This window comes from Phascolarctos cinereus, unplaced genomic scaffold, assembly GCF_003287225.1.
Source record: "Phascolarctos cinereus isolate Bilbo 61053 unplaced genomic scaffold, phaCin_HiC Scaffold_4;HRSCAF=312, whole genome shotgun sequence".
NCBI classification, from domain to species: Eukaryota; Metazoa; Chordata; class Mammalia; order Diprotodontia; family Phascolarctidae; genus Phascolarctos; species Phascolarctos cinereus.
In genome coordinates, this window is record NW_027555847.1 from 247,406,771 (window position 1) to 247,427,811 (window position 21,041).

Here is a 21,041-nt window from a genome sequence, read left to right on the forward strand (position 1 = left end):
GGAAGAAAGGGGAATGAAGTCTAGAACAATGTCTTAGACATAAGTAACATCTGATAAACATTTGTTGTATGAGTGAATGAATGATGGGGGGGGGGGGGACAGGTAGGATGGGGTACAGTAAGAACTGAGAAGGGCAGCTAGATGGCTCAGTGGACAGAGTGCTAGGCCTGAAGTCAGGAAGACCTGAGTTCAAATCTAGTCTCAGACACTTACTAGCTGTGTGTGACCCTAGTCAAGTTACTTAACCTTGTTTGCCTCAGTTTCCTCATCTGTAAAACGAGCTGCAGAAGGAAATGGCAAACCACTCCAGTATCTTTGCTAAGAAAACCCCAAATGGGGTCACAAAGAGTCAGACATGACTGAAGCAATTGAAGAAACAAGAAAAAGAACAAAATTTTAGGAAAAGGAACTTGAAAAATTATGGAGACCAGTGAGTAAGCACTGGTCCAAGGAGGGATATACACACACCTTGTCACACACTGAAGAGAAAATATGGCCTTATGGCCCAAAAAGTAAAACTACAGCCTAAGGCTTTTGGGGGTTTGAGAGGGCCACACTGACCCACCCTTCACTTTGTGAAAGAAGTGAGGTAACAGCTGCGTCTGGGGGGACAGATGGGTGTGGACACCAACCAAGTTAAGCATTCATTGAAATTACTTTCCCTCATCTGAACCGGAAGTAAGCCAAAAGTGAGATGGCTTCTAATATAACATGCAAAATTAACCTAACTCTTACAATTTTCTCTCTGGAATGTATAAAGATTAAGATTTTGGTTACCATAGTATAGTATAAACCCTACATTAAATAAAGAGTATATTCAATTCTTGAATAGTGTAAAATAGCTCAGAGGATTCCTTATTAACTTAGTGAGTTTTCAAACATTTACAACTTTGGTAGCAATCAATCATACCATATCAACTTATTTTAAAACAATGATAAAATATAATTTTTTTAAATAATTTTGCTGAGCAACAGGAAAACATGATTTATTGCCAAATAAGATTTCAAACAAATAGGTGGTTTAGAAGTCCAGTTAATTTGGAGTTTATTTTTTCTAAAAAAGAACAGAATATTTTCATGCAACACAGACGTGGTTTTTAAATAATCATGACAAATGGCAGGAAGAGTTAAGGAATGCTGTACTCATAGAATTCCATGAAATATACAAAACGCCCCAATATTTTGGGTTGTACATAATAAAGGAATACCTTAAATACATTTTCAAAATACTGTAGCAACCAACATGACATGCCTTATGAGGGCATAGGAATGTAATTTAGAAAAAAAAATCACACAGGGACTACTCATTTTCTTAAAAATCACTGAGCCAAGACAAAAGCAATATTCATCTTAATATACTGATTGTATACATGATTCTATACAATACCTTTTCTTAAATCAATCCAACAGCAAAAAATTAAGACTCTCTTCCTCTTTTTTGGTAAACAATTGTGTGGTAAACCTAGATGACTTTTTTCCTCCTGGATTTTACCTGGGAGTAGCCTTTTTATTTAAAAGAGGGCAGGTTTGGCACTTTTATACTGATGTCACCAATGTTAATATTTCTTGGGATCTCAGGAAGATTCATATTCTTTACAGCGGATACTGCACGGGCTGGAGCTCCTGCTAAGCCAGCCTGTATATAGAGGTAAATAAAAGGAAAAAAAAAAAAAGAAAATGTCCAACTCAGATGTAATTCATCACAAAACTGGTGTACACAATGGAAGACAGTGACAAAGCATTTCAGATAACAAGATTAAAAGGACCAGATGATAGTTTTGGTTTGTATGGGATGAGTTACTTTGAAGTACTAAACTATAAAGAGAAAACAGTTCACACATTTTAAAATATAGTGAATTACATGCAATGGTAACTGAATATAAATGGGAGGGGAAAGGGGACAATCTAAAGGGTATGTTAACTGATCAATAACTAGTGAAAAATTTTAAAGCAGAATTAAACATAGCCTAAAAAAACACTACTTCTCGTCATCATTGAAAATGCCATTCATTTTAGTCACCCGGGTATCTTAAGTGAGCCAAGAATTCTATATGTACAATTATCTTGATTTTATGGGTGTATTATAATTTAATCACTATTAACTACCAACTTCTATACTGAAATCTTTAGAATCATGAGGCAGGACATAGAGGCATCCCATCTCTGATATGTGTGTGATTATCTATCTCTATGTATCTATCTATATTTATATATCTAGATATATAGGTAGAGAGATTGATATACTGGCAGTGTGACCCTGGACGAGACATGTAACCTCTCTAAAATGACAAGTTGGAGAGAGAAAATGTTGACCTGCACTGGTAGAGGGAATTTTCTCACCATGGAGTCCCCTATGCCAGGAAAATCACTAGTCCAATCCCTAATCCTTTAAAACATGAAACACAGTAAGGTCTCATAGAAAGGTTGTGTTCAGATACTGTTTTTCTAAGCATTCACTGCAAAAGCATGATCAATGAATGTGTTTTATATAAGTGTCAAAACTGAAACCTATTGATCATGTTTGTGTATTACATTGGTTAGTAAGGTTAAATGTCTAAACATTTCAAAATAATGAAATTTTGAAATCTATTTTCTAAAATTTGAAGGATCTGTCCAAGCTTGTACAGAGAAATTCTAGTGCTTTTCAATTAATCTTTTACACAAATTATTTTAATCTGAAAGGAGTGTGCCTGAAAATATTTTCTTAGTTAGCAGGCAAGAGGATAACCTGTAATCCTTGAGACTATAAAAACCAAAAAAAAAAAAATTTAGGTATTATAGGATGCAAAGATTTAACATGTAAGTTCATTTCAATAAGCATAAGTCCAGAGGTAGAGTCGCCTAAATGGAAGACTTCATTAGTATCTCTTCATAAACGTGCTCATGATAATTTCAGTTTAATTATTTTCAGTACACAGCACTACTGGTAAATAGAGGGATAGGTAGATGAATTAAACCATGTGCAAAACTCTTTGCTCTCATTATATGAGTTGTATATTTTAAAAGAGTTTTAAAAATAAGTTATTAGGGTACAAGAAACATGAAAAGCATAGGTATTTTCTCTAACAAAAAAAAAAATTATCTACCCTTAAGTTTGGAAGCTTAATTTGTTGACCAAATAGGTCTCAATAATATTTATTCAAAGGTGTTTTATAATCAGGCTTAACACATCTGACTTTGGCATTAATTTGCATGAATGCTGATGAAAGCAACAATTAAAAAATTTTCCAGTAGTGCAATGAAAAATATGCCAACTACAATGTCAATTTAATAGAAATACAGAGTTTAAAGTCCCTTTTAATAATCTGCTAAGAGCGTGAAAAGTTAACAGAGAAATTATCTTATATGAATCTATCCCTCTCTTAAAGACGTTTCATCTGAAAAAATCTTGACCAACATAATAGGAAGGTGTAAAGTATTTTCTAAATAATGGATGAAATTACTGTTAAGAAATGAAAAAAGTAATGGATTATCAATTTTAAAATAAAAATAAAGGGAGGATCACAAAAATATCATCAATGACAGATGGCCCACATAGATAATTATGGGTGAGATTTTAAGTAGAAAGGTCATCTTGATGACATGGATGAAGGCCCTCTAACCCCAAATTAAGTGAAGATTTGGGTTGAGGCATTCATTTATCTTAATTTAATGTAGGTTAATTGTTTTTGTTAATGGACAACTGAAAACTGAAAGAAAACTATGCATTTTACCTACCTGAAGCTATCCTTTTTATACTGATTACTGTACTCTGTCTCCCGCCCCCAAGACCGTGGAAACACAATTGAACATTGTTTAGCATATTACATTTTACACCGAGGAGAGACTCTTTTTAGTTCATCTTCCATCTATCACAATTTAGATGGTTTCAGTTAAAAGAGATCCCAGAATAAGAGTAGATATAACTTCTTTCAGACTTCCTTTTTTGTGCCGGGAAGTATGTTGATTGCAAAGGGAGGTGAAGTTATTCTACAAAATTGTACAGACTTCCTGGAACTATGATCCTTTTTCCAAGCTGAAAAAATGTGTAACTTTTCAAATTGCCATGCTGATTTCCCATAGCCTTCTGTACTAGCAGTTCTCCATGTTTTCAAGTTCTCAAGACTGAGTTGTATAATGTTCCAATAAAAGATGAACAGACTTTATTTAAAAAGAAAAAACCTAATAAAACCTTTTAAGTTTAGACACTAAAGTAACAGAGAACCTCTAAAAGAATGTAATCCATAGAATATTTTTATTGGATGGTGTGCTTCAATTTTTGCAAACTGTAAAGTAATTCCTTCAACATTAAAATAAATGGATATCAAGCCTTCATAATACTCTGTAGTAAGAAGCAGTTAAATCTGAGCTTTGGCAAAGAATAGGTAAGTAATAAATATATCCTTGTAATTTGCATTAAATTAAATTGTTTCTTTGCAAACACGGTCTCAAAGATGGTATCTTGCTAATGACTGCTGCTGGCTGCTAATGAGAATATATATATTATCAATTAGGTATAATTAATTTCAAATAACACAGCTGTGTCATACATAGCCCTCAATATGCAAAACTGCTAAAAAAGTTATAAAGCCCAAGAAACTATAATCCTTCTAAACATAAGCAACAAGCCCATAAACATGCAGAGGATGACAATTACTTAAAACACACAAATGAATTAACAGAATACAAATTATTTCTCAAGTATGTTCAATATTTTTGTAATGTACAATATAAAATCAAATGATATAAAGGATAAAAGAAATCAAATTAAAATTGCAAACCTCACTTATTTTTAATTGAACTAGAATACTATTTGGGAGAGTTGGAAAGTGGGAGAATACAAATGTGGGAAAAAACTCTATGTGGACAAAAATTATACTATGGCAAATGATATTCTTAAGCCAGGTTCTTAAATAAACTATCAGTAGTCACACATATGTAAATATAAATATAGATCCAAAAACTCTTGCTTTATAAAAGAATATTATTTACATAACACAAGAAATGATGAAATAAAATTTCTTCTTAGCTTCCTATTAAAAGTGAAAAATTTGGTTCACGGGATCATTGCTCTAGAGATGGAAGGGACTTCAGGAACTCATTAACACTTAGTTGAAGCCAAGGAAAAGAAATATGCCAAATAGGAAATTATATAATTTAGTAAAATAGAAATTTAAAGTAATTTTCATTACTGTCAGGATAATTTTCTTTCAGAAAAAGAATATCCTATTCGATGCACAAAGGCAATTAACATGTAAAACCAAAAAAACAAAACATGCCTAATTCTTTTTTTTAAAGAACATTAAAAATTTACGAGAATCAAACAAATGTGACGTGACTATTTTAAAATAGCTGATGGAAATTAGTTGTGCCTCTAACCATAATAATTAGCACTCAAAGATCCAAGAAAATATAATTTATATGAAGCTATAATAATGGAGAATGAAAAACTACTGGAGAAATAACTTGTTTCTATCCATACTGTACTTGAGGACCGCTAAGGCTGGCATACTTTACCATTTCCACTTCCCAAAATAAATATATGAGTTTGAAGCAGTAAAATTATGAACTGGATGAAAGAATGATGTACAGGATATAAAAAAATGACCACGTTTTCTCTCCCATGAGATTAAAGGAACAGAATTAAGAGAAAGAAAACAAAATGAAGTCTGCAAGTATATCAAAATGAGGCCAAACAGATAGAAGACTTATACAGACATACTCTTGGAAATTTCAAGCACCTGAATCACAAAGATAGTAATGGATGGGTATGATTTGTTTTTGGTTTTGTTTTTAAAGTGCCAGACCCAAAAATAAACAGAATATGTGCAAGCAGAACTCAAAAAGCAGCATTACTAAGATTTCAAAGATCCTGCAAGTCCCCTTTCCTTATGCAATAAATAGTTAAGTATTTACTGGAAAGGAAAGGAAGAGTGGTACATTAGATATTTTCTTTAAGCAGTAAAATATTTTTCTACCATCTTAAAAGATTTCTTCTAACTTGAAAATATTGTACAATAAAGATGGTAGTTGCAAATAGTTCATATATCTTAAAACTTTTCTCTACCTTTCTAAATAAATGCTGGTAATATAATATCATAATACCATAATTTTGATCTAAAAGACTGGTATGGGAAATACCAGCCTTATCAAACATACTATTAAATGGTTTCAGACCCCAAATCATTAACAAAATATCTGCAGATTTTGAAAATATGTTTTCAAGTAAGGTGAACATTTTCAACATCTTTACTTTTGAATATGAATTACCCATTAAGGTACTCAGTTAAAAGGAATAGGACGCAGCCTAGAAACCCAGAAGCTCTAACCCTAGGTCAGTGGAGTGCTCTTTTCTTTGGGGCCAGTGTTCAATACTCCACCTATAAACACTCACATCAGAATTAATAACTTTTCTTAAACTCTTAGTGAACAACTAGCTTAAAGATCTCTGTAAATATACAGCATAATATAAATGCTAAATATAATTTATATTCAGGGTGTCCCAAAAGTCTTAAAATAATTTTAAGATTTAGCTGCTTAAAACTGCACTAAGAGTTTTGGGATATCCTGTATAAAATCAAAATTTTTTAAAATGAGAGAATCTTCCAAACAAGCAGTAATTTTGCACAGATTGTTCTATCCTTCTTTGTCGATACCTACAAAAGACTGGCCAATACAAAATAGGGCATCTCTTAGGTTCACCCTCTATCATTTATACTGTTTGGATTTTAAGACCCATAAAATGGTGGAAATCTCTTTCATCCAGGCAATGTGGTATGGTGAAAAGAACACTATACTCAGAATACAGAAGACTTGGTTCTGAGTGATTACTCTGTCACTTACTGTATGAATTTAGGCAAGGCAGAATCTCTCTGAACTTCAATTTGCTAATCAGTAAAACAAGGATAGGACAAGTATATTTGCACTACCTTATCTCACAGTTGTGACAAGAGTGCTCTGTAAGCTACAAAGTGCTTTAGAAATGTGAACTAGCACCACCACCAAATAACTAAAATTTTGGAGAGTTTCTAATCCTGATATTTGCAAGTAAGCCATCTTTAGTATGCACTTATTTGTGACTGTTCAGACTTTCGGGTTTGAAAACTATTTGAAAAAAATGCTGTACTGTTCACCTGCAAACTACCCTAAAACTTCTGTGTCTTGTTTCATACACAAGGACCCAAAGGATTGGTTTTTTTTTAAATTTTTATTTTATGATTTATTAACTTCCAAATTCAGCAAGATATTTTTATAAACAATGAAATGCCTGATTTGGAGACTGAGAAATGAAAATATCTGTGACAGGAAAATTATTAGACTGGTTCTGCCATATGATATCTCTCCCCCAAGTCCCCAAACATTTACACACAAATTAGATTGTCATTCTACAGATGTGCCAGTTAAATGACAATGTTAAAAAAAATCAAACTGTTTCATTCTACAACACAGGCAGACAAAACAGAACATGACAACAACGATGTGCTAGTAAAATATACTAAGTCCAATAAAAGATGAGGGAACTACAAGGAACTAGCATGAAAAATAGGCTACAAGGGACTGGTATGGGTTCATTAACATAAAGAATTTTTGAGTCTGGCCTAAATAATTTATTGCCTTTTGACATCATTTTGCTTTCCCTTTGTTAAAAGCACATTTTTTTTTCTCAAAGTCAGCAATACCTTGTCTACCTGTCCTGTCTGGGAGACTGAAAGATAAAAGTCTGCAAGAGAGAAGAATGGAAAGAGCTAGAAAGATCAGGAGGTTCGGAAAAATGAGGACTGACTTCAAAAAGTAGAGACTAAATCCATACCCAACTCGCCCTCTTAACAATAACACTCCATATACATACACAATGACTAACCAAATCTCCCCTTCCCCACCCGCCTACCTCCGCCCTCTCCCTCCCCCTTAGAGGAGTCCTTTCAATTCCCAAGTCCCCATCCTCCCCAGCTTAAACCCTTCTCTCTCCAGTTCCAAATGTAACTTAAAGCAAAATGGCTGGAAGGAAACTCATTCAGGGACTATTTTTGCTCCTCCTCAAATGGGGACAATGTTGAACAAAGAGGGATCTCCTTCTTTTAAGTGCCTAAGTCTCAACAGTACTTTCTATACCACTGACCTAAATAGTAGAAAACAGGCTCCTTTTGGCCCAGAACTACAAGAGCTGTTGTTGCATTGGTTAGGATGGGTAACAAAACCTTTAATTTCAGAAACTGTAAAATAGCCTAAGTAGATTTTGCATAATTTTCAAGGTACATTTCAATTATACATTAAGTAATTTTTAAAAGGTAAATTAGTCTCTAAAAATGTTACCTATACAAATACTTTAAGAATCATGGTAACCAGTATTAATCATGAAATTTAAGCCTCTTATTTCATTTTGATTTAATCTCTGAATATATTTTCACTCACAAAGCAAATTCCACTTTAATTCAGATGACTAAGGCTTATATTCTCATTAAAAATAAATGCAGATCACTTTCTAAAGATACTTTCTGAATCTAAAATGCTTTAGTCATATATGGAAATGAGAAATGCTTTGAAAGCGTTTGTTAGTTTTCATTTTTCTGAAGCCTAGTTTGAGTACTCTTATGAAACATAAAGGGAAAAGATTACTGAAAACTAGTATGTGCAAGGCCAATATAACTTTTAACATTAATGGCTAAAAGCATAACATCTGAAATACACAGCTATACTTCTGTAACTCAAAATGCTATACTACAACAGAAGTTTAAGAACCATTACAATTAGAAAAGCCATTTAAAGTTTTGTACACTGTGGTTTGCCTATTAATAAAAAGAATGTTAATATACACCTAGCCATAAGAGAGAAAGAGGAAAATTGATTTGGTAGCAGTTAATAATTGATAAACACATAACTGATGATTGATGAATCAATTCTATAAGTCTTAAGCAGAATCACAGGCTAGCTTAAATAGTACAATATCTGTGAATGCCTTAAAAAGAAAACCCAGAAATTTAGTTATGTTCTTACAAAGTAACTTTCACCCATCATTACATATACTCAATTGACTTTTCTCTTGTATTTATCGCTTTCTATGGTAAGAAAAATTACCCTATGAGTAGCCCCTCCAAAAAAGTCATGTAACCATAAAAAAGTCTTCATTACATAATTATTGTTGGTACTTTGCTACTTAATTTTTTTGAGGCAATTGGGGTTAAGTGACTTGCCCAGGGTCACACATCTGGTAAGTATCTGAGGGTAGATTTGAACTCAGGTCTTCTTGACTCCAGGGCTGGTGCTCTATCCACTGTGCCACCGAAGTGCCCCCTCTGCTACTTAAATTTAACATTATATATGTATACAGATGTAGAGAAATATACTAGATTCTACCTCAAGTATTTTTGAAAGTAAGTAGGGTATAAATCCCAAACAAGGTAATAAAATATCACATCAGGAAGAAAAGAAAATCAGGTCAATGCCAATGAAGGGGACTGAGTACCTTAAAAGTAAAGGCATTGTTTCTGTGATTCAAAAATTCCAGGGGCAGCTAGGTGGTGCAGTGGATAGAGCACTTGTCCTGGATTCAGGACGACCTGAGTTCAAGTCCAGCCTCAGACACATAACACTTACTTGCAGTACATAAGTAAGTAAGAAAGACATGGGCAAGTCACTTAACCCCATTGCCTACCTAGCCCCCCCCCAAAAAAGAAAGAAAATTCCATACATGCAAAGTACTTTTTTTACAATTGATGGCATAAGATTCAAAAGTTAACCATAAATTCATTTTAAGGAAATTACATATTTGTATAATGTTTTATTTCTTGCTTCTTCAGATCCTTAGCTTGTAGATTCAAAAACAATGTTAATGGATAATACACATTTCACATATTTCTATAAGCAGGCTTTCTAAATTCCATACTTTAACCTTGTTAAATATAAATATGCCAGCCATCAGTATTACATCATTTACAATACCCTTTCTGACTACTTTGTCTACACTATTCCTGTTTATGGAGTTTTTTCACTTTAAAAATGCATATCTTCAACTCTTTTCTAACTGTTCCTTAAATTAGTTAATAACAAATACAGCTTCTCTATATGTCATAAACATGGTTGCTAATAAGAACGGCTGAGCTTTGGAAGATAAAGGAAGCATGTGTTACAGAAGGGAAAAAGAATGTAAGGATTATAATTCTATTTTAAATTAAATCCCAGGGGATTTAAGGGGAGCATTTTTTTAAAAACACAATTTAGAGTGTCTCTGAACTCCACACTTATCTGTCAATGGCTTTATTCATTCAAAGTGAAAGAGTATTAAACCGACTTTTGGAATGCTGAAAAAGATTTACATTAGCTTCATAATGTTCTACTAAGCGACAAGTTGGTTTTCTTTAGAAATTAGCAGTTTAGTAGCAAGTGTAAATTTTAAAAGATATAAACATTTGAGATTTCATTAAGAACTGCAAGACAATATTTTTCAAATCATTTTGCCAATATGGATATAGTTTTAAAGACTGACAGCAATGAACATCCTCAAATAGTGACAATGTTCATAGCTGTCTTCTTCATGGTAATCAAGGACGAATGCTCAGAGAGTGAGGATTCACTTGGCCCCACAGAGCACATGCTGCAGGTGTGCTGGCCAATGTCTGTGAGGCGGTAGGGCCAAAAAAAACCACAAAGGTTTTATTGTTAAAGGCCAGGTTGGCTTCAATTGAGCTAACATTTATAAGTGAACCCAAACACCACTAGATAGGACATCAACATTAAATTAAATCTTTCCAAAGAATCCAGTATAAGACATGAAGTGATACAAATACTCTGCGTTAGAAAGAACATCTTTCAATCTTTCAATATTCCGTCAGGTTTGTTAAGCATTTGTTTTGGCTTGAAACATTTCTCTTCACACAAACCCTATACCTACTCTTTTCTTCCAAAAACAGTCTTTATTATGCAGAATTTAATTATTTAAAAAAGGCTTAGTTCTAGGATTTCCTTTATAAGGAAACTGCAATTACTGTTCAAAATGTTTCAGAAAAGATAATGGATTCCATCATGGCAAGAGGCACTCCAAAGACTTGGGCAGCGTGGCTAGAATGCTTAAAAACAGATGTTGCTTGGTTAAAGGAAGCCTACATCTGGCTATTACTCTATGCAGTAGACCCACAACACTAACTATACTATAAATGTACATGGTCCATTTTCTAGCAGAGCAAGCAAGCCAGTTGTACTTAAAGATGAGGCTGGAGGACAGACAGTAAAAGCTGCAGATCATGCATTATTTATGATCATGCTTTGGAAACCTTATTTCATGAGGGTACTTCTAAAACTTACCTCAGATTTCTCCAGTTTATTTTGAGCATCAATTTGAGTAACAATTTCATTCATATTGGTCTCCAAAACCATTCCCCCCATCACCATTTCTGCCAGAATATTGTGGACCTAAAGAGAGAAAATGCAGGCTAATTTAAAAAATGCAATTTCGTCATACCTGGTGGTCTGTTTTCAGAGGTACTGTTAAAGTTAATATTTGAAACAGTGATTGTTTATCATTGCTGGGTTATGGCTTCATATGGAAAGAGCTTAATGCCCTTCTGAGTATGCGTAAGGAAGACTTCCATTTCGCTAACCAATATGTTATTGATACATGAGAACGAACATAGAAAAACTAAAGCATGAAAATAAAAAAGAAAGCCTATGAAAATGAGGAATGAATGGATGTCCTTCTACAAAGAGGCCCTTAAAAGGGAGTAACTAAGACGTTAGTCCCTTGTCCCCAACAAAGAGTTTCTGCATTCCTCAGTTGAGCTCACGCCCATCTCTCCAAGATTCGGTTTCCTTATCTCTAAGATGGGTATTATATCTGCACCATTTATATCACATAATTGTTGCAAGGAAAGCATATTCTAAAACCTGAGCGTAATCTAGGAATGTGAGTGATTTAATCATAGCCAAGAACACAGAGATAGCTATACTATCACTTGGACCAAATGGACAAGATCTGCTGAAAACAAGAACACAAGATGACTTTACAATAACAAATTAAACTTCTACGGTATTTTCCGCAAAAGTAGCTTATGCATCAAAACATGTCATACAATTTAGAAGTTCTAATGATGTCACTGTTGTCATCTAATAATTTATTAAGAAAAATAAGCATTCTGGAGGCATCAAGTTACCCTCCTGGAAAACAATTGAGATTTATTCAGTGTGACAGGCTCTTCTACTAGAGGCTCTCTTTTGTTTGTTTAAAAGGATATATTCATAATGAGAGCCCTGTTTGCCTCAGTTTCTTCATCTATAAAATGAGCTGGAGAAGGAAATGGCAAATTACTCCAGGGTCTTGGCCAAGAAAACCCCAAATGGTGCCATGAAGTGTCAGACACAACTGAAAACTACTAAACAACAACATACACACATATACACATTTAGATGATGACTCTGTGTGAGTGTGAGCGTGTGAGTATATGAATGTGTGTGTGTGTGCAAATAATTACGCAAACAATAACTATCTCAAATTATGAGGAACAAATGAAATTAAATTTCATTAAACTCTAAAGCTTAGTCATACAAGTGAATAGAGTTTAATTTTTCTGTAGTAATGAAATGCTTATTAGTTTATACTAATATATTAAACAATGAACAACCTATATGTTAATTCCAAATAATACCTTTTATATTTTTATTTGTATTACTTGTACATAGAAGTAAAAAATATAATCCCTCTGCTAAAACTAAAAAGCAGGTGGGAGATGGCCGACATTAGTAATATAAAAATCTCTTCTGTAGACCTCTTCAGTTTAATTAGGGGATTTACAAATAAGCAGTTGAATACACACTGATTGACAGGGAAAGCATGAGACAGCCAAATAGAACTAATTATTTAAAATACTAAAAGAATTTTTTTTTCAAATAATGGAGTACTTTCATTTAATCTCTTGGAAAATTCTTTCTTGAGAAACGTACCTGTCAGATGTATGGCTAAAGGAACAGTTTATTCTCAAACAAGAGATAGAGAGAATAACAGGAAGCATAATGGATAATTTTTATTACATGAGATTAAGTTTTTACACAAATAATAGTCAAAATTAGAAGGAAAATAGGAAATTGAGAATAAAATTTTATAGCAAGTTTCTCTGATAAAGGCCTCATTTTGCAAATATGTAGGGAACTGAGCCAAATTTGTAACAATACCAACTATTCCCCAATTTACAAACGATCAAAAGATATAAATAGGCAGTTTCCAGAAGAAATCAAAATTATCAATAGTCACATAAAAATTCTCTAAGCCACACTGATTAGAGAAATGCAAATTAAAACACTTCTAAGTACAACCTCACACCCATCAGATTGATTAAAATGACAGAAAAGGAAAATGACAAATGCTGGAGGGGATGTGGAAAAATTGGGACATCAATGTAGTGTTGGTGGAGTTATGAACTAGTCCAACCATTCTGGAAAACAATTGGAACTACACCCAAAGGGCTATAAAACTACATACCTTTTGACCCAACAATACCATTACTAGGTCTGTATCCCAGGGAGATAAAAGGGGGAAGGGGGGAACTTATTTGTACAAGAATATTTATAGCAGTTATTTTTGTGGTTGCAAAGAACTGGAAAAATGGGGAGACACTCATCAATAGAGAATGGCTGAACAAGTCATGGGATATGAATGCGGTGGAATACTACTGTGCTATAAGAAATGACAAGCAGAATAGTTTCACAAAAACCTAGTTAAGACATATAAACTGATACAGGAAGAAAGAAACAGGAAGAACATTGTACACAGAACATTGTATCAAGTATGAAAGACAGTTATTTTTATCAAGACAATGATCCAAGACAATTCCAAAGGACCCATTATGAAAAATTCTCTCCACATCCAGAGAGAGAACTGATGAACTCTGAGTACAGATAGGAGCATTCTTTTTTAGTTTCTTTAGGTTTTTTTGTTGCATGTGCGTTTTATTTTGCAACAGGGCTAATATGGAAATCTGTTTTGTATGAGTTATGTGTATAATTGATGTAATTTTGTTTGCTTTCCCAAGGGATAGGGAAGGAACGGGAGGGAGTGAATTTGGAACTCAAAATTTCTTAAAATGAACACTAAACATTTTTTACATGTAATTGTGAAATATTTAATGAAATAAATTTTAATATGTTTTTTAAAATAAAATTCTTTCCTAATCTAAGGACTAAGCCTGGAGAGGTTCACAACCAGCAGGTAGGCGAACCAAGACCATCCAATAAGATATGGCGAAGTAGGGGAGAGGAGACTCTAATCACTTTTGGTAAAGACCACATTATGTAGATGAATAAATTTCCACATACGTGGGCATACCATATGTACGGTATGTGTGTTCCATAAACATGTATATGTACATGTAGAATCAATCTTCAACTTTTGCAGGGGTAACATTCCTAGAAAATGATATGAACATTACAAATGCAAATGCTGATACGCTGAACTTATGGGAAATAGGGGATTAGATTCCTCCAACCACCGAAAACTGTTAATCTTTTGCTAGAGATTGCTGAAAATACACTTTTCTGCATATAATTCTTTATAACAAAACATTAATTCTGATAATATGCACTCTTCCTAACATAGTAACCATGAATAAATAATTTATAAAATGAAGTACACAAAATAAAACTGGTAACATGCAAAACATTTTTTCTTACTCATAATTCCCTAGGATTGTGACCATTTGTGCTAACATCTAAAAAAAATGCTGACATCTAAAAAAACAAAAATACATTGATTCAGACAATATTCACCTTTCGTAACACATGAAATCTACAGTACCAAAAAAAAAACTGTACAGTAAATAAAATTCTCAAAACAAAAATATTTTTAAACCTGAATCTTGCCTTTGTGTCAGATGGTGATTTTAGAACATTGGACTATATACTATACTGCTATAAATCTTTCTACCTTAGCTGACCAAAACCAAGGGAGAACTTGCTGAGAATTTAGTTGCTGCTGTAGGAAGACACCAAGACTGGCAAGGTCTTGACATCACCTCTGACACTCTGAACTTCATAGCATGGATGGCATTGGATATTATGAAGGATGCACCAGCTTGAAATATATATCCTATAAGCATACCTAGAGGCAGCTAGGTGGTGCAGTTGATAGAGTGCCAGCCCCAGAATCAGGAAGACCTGGCTTCAGACACTTACTAACTGTGTGACCTTAGGCAACTCACTTTACCCTATTTGCCTCAGTTTCCTTATTTGTATAATGAGCTAGAGAAAGTAATGGCAAACCACTTCAGTATCTTTAACAAGAAAACCCCAAATGGGGTCACAAACAGTCAGACACAACTGAACAGAACAATTAGCATACCAGCAGCTCCACAAACTTGTGTGCATCATGCCTCTCATTTTTTTTTCTGTATTGCACATAGCCGTAAATGTACATGACTGCCAACACAAAAGTGAAAATGAGGTTACTAATAAAATTACACATGCTTAAAGTCATGAAAACTAAACACAAATGTTAAGTATTGAACATATATATATGTGTGTGTGTGTGTGTGTATATATAATATACACACACACACACACACAGCTCTGCCTCACTTAAATACAATTCACTCGCAAGTCAAGACATCACCCTCCTGATGTCACTGGTCCTCTTCAAGAAGGAAGGACAAAGAACAACAATATATGAACACTTCCCTTACTGAATAGGATACAGTGAAGATAATTTCACCTTTTACTGATGATTCAAGGTCATTATACAAACATTAATTACCACATAATGCTGTAACAGCACAAAGGCCATTCTTCCATGATTCTTCTGTCACCTCCCTTACTATCAGCTGCCCTCATTTCTTATAAGGTCTGCCTCTAAGAAACAGCAAACTTCCAAATTTCTATTTGGCTGTAATTTAAGAGTCATAAGGAACTATTTGATCAATCTAAATAAAGCAGTAACTGCAATTTTATATGCAATACCAAACCAATAAGTTTATGAAAGCTTAAGCTAGAATATATAATGGCAAGATTATTCCTTTTCTATATATAGCGTTTTTATAATTTTTCTCTTGCTGTTCTAAGACTTTCTTGCTGCTAATTTCCAGCTCTGAGCGTCTGATAAAATGCAAATACATGAGATGTTATTTCTCAGCCATCCATTTTACTCACTTTCCTGACATGGGTGTGTCTGTCTATGTGTGTGTCTATATACACACATAGATGCACAGACATACATACACTTTCCTTATAGATACAGAATTTTGGAAAAGATTTTAAGGTGCTACTCAGTTAATTTCCTACCTCCAATAACTTGCATTCAGAGATCTGTGATTTCTACTAGCACAAATACTGTCTTCTTGGCCTCTTAGCCTTATTAGACGGACTCTTGAGTTGTTATAGCATGAAAAAATTAATTCTTCCAGTGATGAGACTTTGCAAACTTAGCTAGTTTGATCCTTGGGTGACAACAGCCTGGCTCATCCATACTTAGAACCTTTCCAACTTGGTAACATAGTTTCTTCCATATTATAACTAGGCACCAGAACAGGATGGCCCCCAATTACGTGTCCACTTAATCCCTCACCCTCTTATTAAAGATATCTAGGGAAGGAAATTTTATTTCTATAACCTTTTATAATAGTCTGTTCCAAGGCACAAGTGTTAATAATGTATTTAGGTACAACTTGAACTTTTCTTATTGCATTTTACGCCTATCTTCTTATATTCTACCTTCACTAGAATTTTTAAAAGTACCTGCCTACCCTGGGTCGATTATTTCCAAGTTATCTGGCATACAGATTGTTTATACATAGTTGTCTGCATGCTGACTCCCCCATTAGACAGTGACCTCCTTGAGATCAAGGATCTTTTGTATTTCTTTGCCTCGTGCTTAGCATGACTGACTTTATACACCAGAAGATAGTTGGCAAGTCATCTGCCAATCACTTTCTTGGAATAAATAACTACTTTAGCTCTTTAAAGAATTTACTTACCAGTGCTTTCATCATTTTTGCTTTTCTTCCCTAATCCCTTTTCAGTTTCTTCACAGTCTCTTTAAAAGGCAGAAACTGAACTGTATATATTATCCATCTGAAAGCCTATCTAATGTTGAGTACAGTGGCAACATTACCTCCCGGCTTTGTATGTCAAGCTCCTTTTAATATAGTTCATTAGCATGCTAATTTTTTTTAAACAACTATTAAAGAAGACAAACATTCCTAATAATTTTTAATTTAGGGCTTCTAATCAATAATTTAGGGTGTCCTAATCAATAATTTCTCATCTCTGTAGTTTTTACCCTTAATATACTACACCGTAATTGCCCCTATTCATTCAATAATTTAATTAAGCTTAACTCAAACTAGGATTTCTTTAGGCCTACTATGTGCAAAGCAATATGCCAGGCCTTAACAATACAAAAACAAAAATGAAAAACAGTCCCTGCCCCTAACAAGGTTATGGTCTATTAGCGAATACAACATGTAAACAGATATAAACAGAAGATAACTTGAAGAGGAAGAGGAGGGAAATCAGGAAAGGCTTCTCATAGGAAGCGTATGAGTTGAGTGTTGGTGAAATCTAGGGATTTGAAGAGGCAGATGAAAGAGTGCATTCTAGGCATGGGGCAAAGCGCACAGAAAGTCATGAAGGTAAGATATGAAATAGCAGATTTAGAGACCAGCTAGTGGTAAGACAATCTGGCTGTAGAGTGTGTAAAGGGAAGAAATGTGAAATAAAGCTTGAAGGTGTAGACTGGAGCCAGACTGAAATCCCAAGCTGAAGTTTTTATTTTATTCCAGAGGCAAGGAAGGAGCCACTGAAAACTGTTACGCAAGGAGCAGCGGTCAGACTTCTGTTTTAAGAAGATGATTTTGGCAGCTGTATAGAGGATAGTTTGGAGAGGAAACAAGGATACCAACGAGGAAGCTCTTGAAGTTCTAAGAAAAAGCTGATGAAGACTTGAACTAGGGTGGGAATCTCGTGAGTAGAAAGGAAAGAAATCAAGGAGAAAGGGAGGTAGCACTGACTGCTCTACCAACCAATCCTTCCCGTCTCTCTCCCTCTCCTTACGCCTCCCTACTTCCTAAGACACAACATTGAAGAATAGTACATAAACGTGGTTGGTAAGACAGCAGCAGGGTTTGAGAGGACTCACTCTAATTTTGAAAATTGTAGTGTGGATAAAACACTATCAAGCATGCTGTAGATAAATCTTTCATGAAAGGAAAAGTCAATCGATGTGGCAAACTTCACTGTTGTCTTATTTTAAGCAATTGCCACACACACCTCCTCCACCCCCCCACCCCCACCCCTGCAACCTTCAGCAAACACCACCCTGATCAGTCGGCATCTATCAATGTCAAGGCAAGACCCTCCACCAGCAAAAAGATTATGACTCACTGAAGGGTCAGATGATGGCTAGTATTTTTAGCAATAAAGTATCTTTTAACTAAGGTATGTACATTTTTAAGATATACTATTGCACACTTAATCGACTACTGTATAACATAAACATAATATTTGTATGCACTGGGACACCAAAAAATTCACAAGACTTGCTTTATTACAATGGTCTGAACAGAACCCACAATATCTCTGAGGTGTACCTCTATAGGAAAGTGAGAGACAGTGAGGAATCATACATAACTCACAGAGCTGTATAGTAATATAGCGGTATCCTCAACAAAAACTGGCGATTTTTAAAGCACTACACTCTATGCACATGGCTAGACGCTGGTGGAAACAAAAACAAAAAGGTAACACGGTCCCTAACCTCAAGTAGCTTACCTTCTGTGAAGGAACATAACATTCACGCAGATATTTAAAGGAAAAGAGCACCAAAATTAAGGAATAAACTAGCTTTTAAAACTAATTTTTTTTCTTTTCATGTTAATTTTTTAAAAATTCTTTTGAATTATATATTCACTCCCTAAGATGAAAACAGCAACACTGATCAAATTGACATGCTTTCTAAAACAGCTTGCTCAGTATCTCAGAAGCTCCAAAGGTGGCCTTGCCTCCTAGCTGCACCTCTCAATTATCTTCTCTGGCAATACTGTTTTCCCAACAGTGCCACTTCACCAAATCTTCATGTCTTTGCCTTCTCTGTAGTCTTAATAATAAACGATCTGCTCTTGGCTCAGCCAGGCCTTGCTTTCTCCTCTGGAAATTATTTACTAAGATGCAAAACGAAGACTGAAGTCTAAATTTTAAAATAACTTAATTTGGAAAAGGAAAAATAGACTCCTGTTATAATTTCTTCTTTGCTTTATCTTTATAATTCTACTTTTTTTTTCTTATTGCTCATTTCTTTCTACTTGATATTTTAGGCCTATCAAATGCATAGCTCTTTCTCAATACCTGGTCTTGAAAATAACACCTATCTTTGTAACTACATTGAAAAAGTGATCAATTCCAAATTTTCCCACCCTAGAATGTCTTCTCAGATGATAAAACAACTTCCTTTTTTCAGCAGAGAGATGGGGAACTATGGGCAAAGAACATTATATTTACCATGAGACATACTTGTGGGGGTTAATTCTTTTCCACAAGGGCAAGGGGTATATTGAGATATGTCTATGATATAAAAAACAAATAAAACAAAAATAAAATGTTAACTATTGCCTATTGCCTATTTCCAAGATAAGCAAGTCTCAAGAACTTGATGCTAAGTAGCAGCAAGAGCTACTAACACTTTGTAAATGATATCATTGTTAATGTTCTATTAGATATATAGTATAATGGCATTAACAACCAGCCATTTCTGCCTCCCTTAAAATACTGCTTTCTACTCCACTCACTCCCTGCCAAAAGAATGCCACACAATTTTCGTGAGGAGACTTAGGCAAAACATTTGTGATTCACAGCCATTTGATATGCACCAAGGAAAAATGAATTCCTCTGGCTAGCAAAAATAAAAGGTATTAAATTGAAATTAATGACTCATCCTTACTTTTACCTTTCACCACAGCCCCACCCCTAATCAATCAAATTCTTAAGTTTCCTGTTAATCACTGCTGGCATAATAGTGTAATAAGTGTGCTTTAATGAACTGCAGTAAACATCCTATACTTGTCTGACTCTCTCAAACAATACCAGTTAGAATCACAAACATCTGATTCATAACTAACCCTAGACCTTGCTAAAAAATCTTGACAGTTTAAAATGCAATTAGAAAAGGCCTAAAGCTTAAGCTAAAAAAAAAGGGGGGAAAGTGAATGTGTGTTCCAATAAACAACATAACACGCAGAAATAAGTAAAAACATTTTGCTTTTAAGAGATGAAAAGGATTGGAACAAAACAGTAATATCACTGTGAGACCATACAGTAGATTACCTGACCAGACAGAGAAAATCAGTGAATTCTTCATACAGATCATGAAACTGCAAAGGAAAAATATGGTAGAGATGGGATATTTAAATTCCCTATACATTTACTGAAAGTTTCATTCCACTAAAAGCAGGGACATTATTAACTTAACTTGCTGGAAATTTCATTTCTCATCAGTTAGAGAAAGCAAGGAGGTAAGAAAGAGGGAATAATTGCTACTATGACAAACAAGAATTACTTGGGGAGGCAAAAGTAACAGGAACCACTGGGAAAAAATGACCATAACTTGCCAGAATTCCTGACATTTAAGGAAGATACTGGATATAGTCATAAATGTGTCCTTGACTGCAGGAGAAATTTCTACAAGTTCAGAGGAAAAACAGTTACAGCTAGAATAGAAGAAAATTGTGAAAACTGCTCACTCGTGTTCTCTCTCTCTCTCTCTCTCTCTCCCAAAATTCTAAGCAATTATGGCAAATTATTCCAATAAAAGAAGAAAACAATAAGGGTATTCAAAGAGAATAGTGTATATGGTTTCAAATAAAGCTCTGTGATGGGCTCAGATTCAAAGAGGACATGTACAGAAAACGGAATTCAGTTAGTCAGTCAAGTGTTTGTTATGTGCTTGCTATGTACCAAGCACAAAACAAAGCAAATGCATAGTCCCTGCCTTCAAAAAATTCGCGTTCTAATGTGGGAGGTGACACACAAACAACTATGCACACAGAAGATACATGCAGAAAAGATGAAAAGTAATCTTAGAGAGAAGACACTGAGAA

At 34.4% G+C, this 21,041-nt stretch overlaps 1 protein-coding gene across 4 annotated transcripts in view; it reads right to left on the reverse strand.

The window, feature by feature from the left end:
* Positions 1 to 1,017: 1,017 nt before the first annotated feature.
* AP3S1 (adaptor related protein complex 3 subunit sigma 1) overlaps positions 1,018 to 21,041 on the reverse strand; it is a 93,291-nt gene continuing 73,267 nt past the window's right edge. For 2 of the 4 annotated variants that reach the window (XM_020967361.2, XM_020967360.2), the window contains 2 exons: positions 11,278 to 11,385; positions 1,018 to 1,636 (listed from right to left, as the gene is read on the reverse strand). In XM_020967361.2, the coding sequence (XP_020823020.1) occupies positions 1,508 to 1,636; positions 11,278 to 11,385 (237 nt within the window). In that variant the 3' untranslated portion in view covers positions 1,018 to 1,507. Of the gene's footprint in view, positions 1,637 to 7,658; positions 7,700 to 11,277; positions 11,386 to 21,041 lie in introns of all 4 variants that reach the window. The other 2 variants (XM_078152973.1, XM_020967362.2) reach the window with 2 other exon arrangements.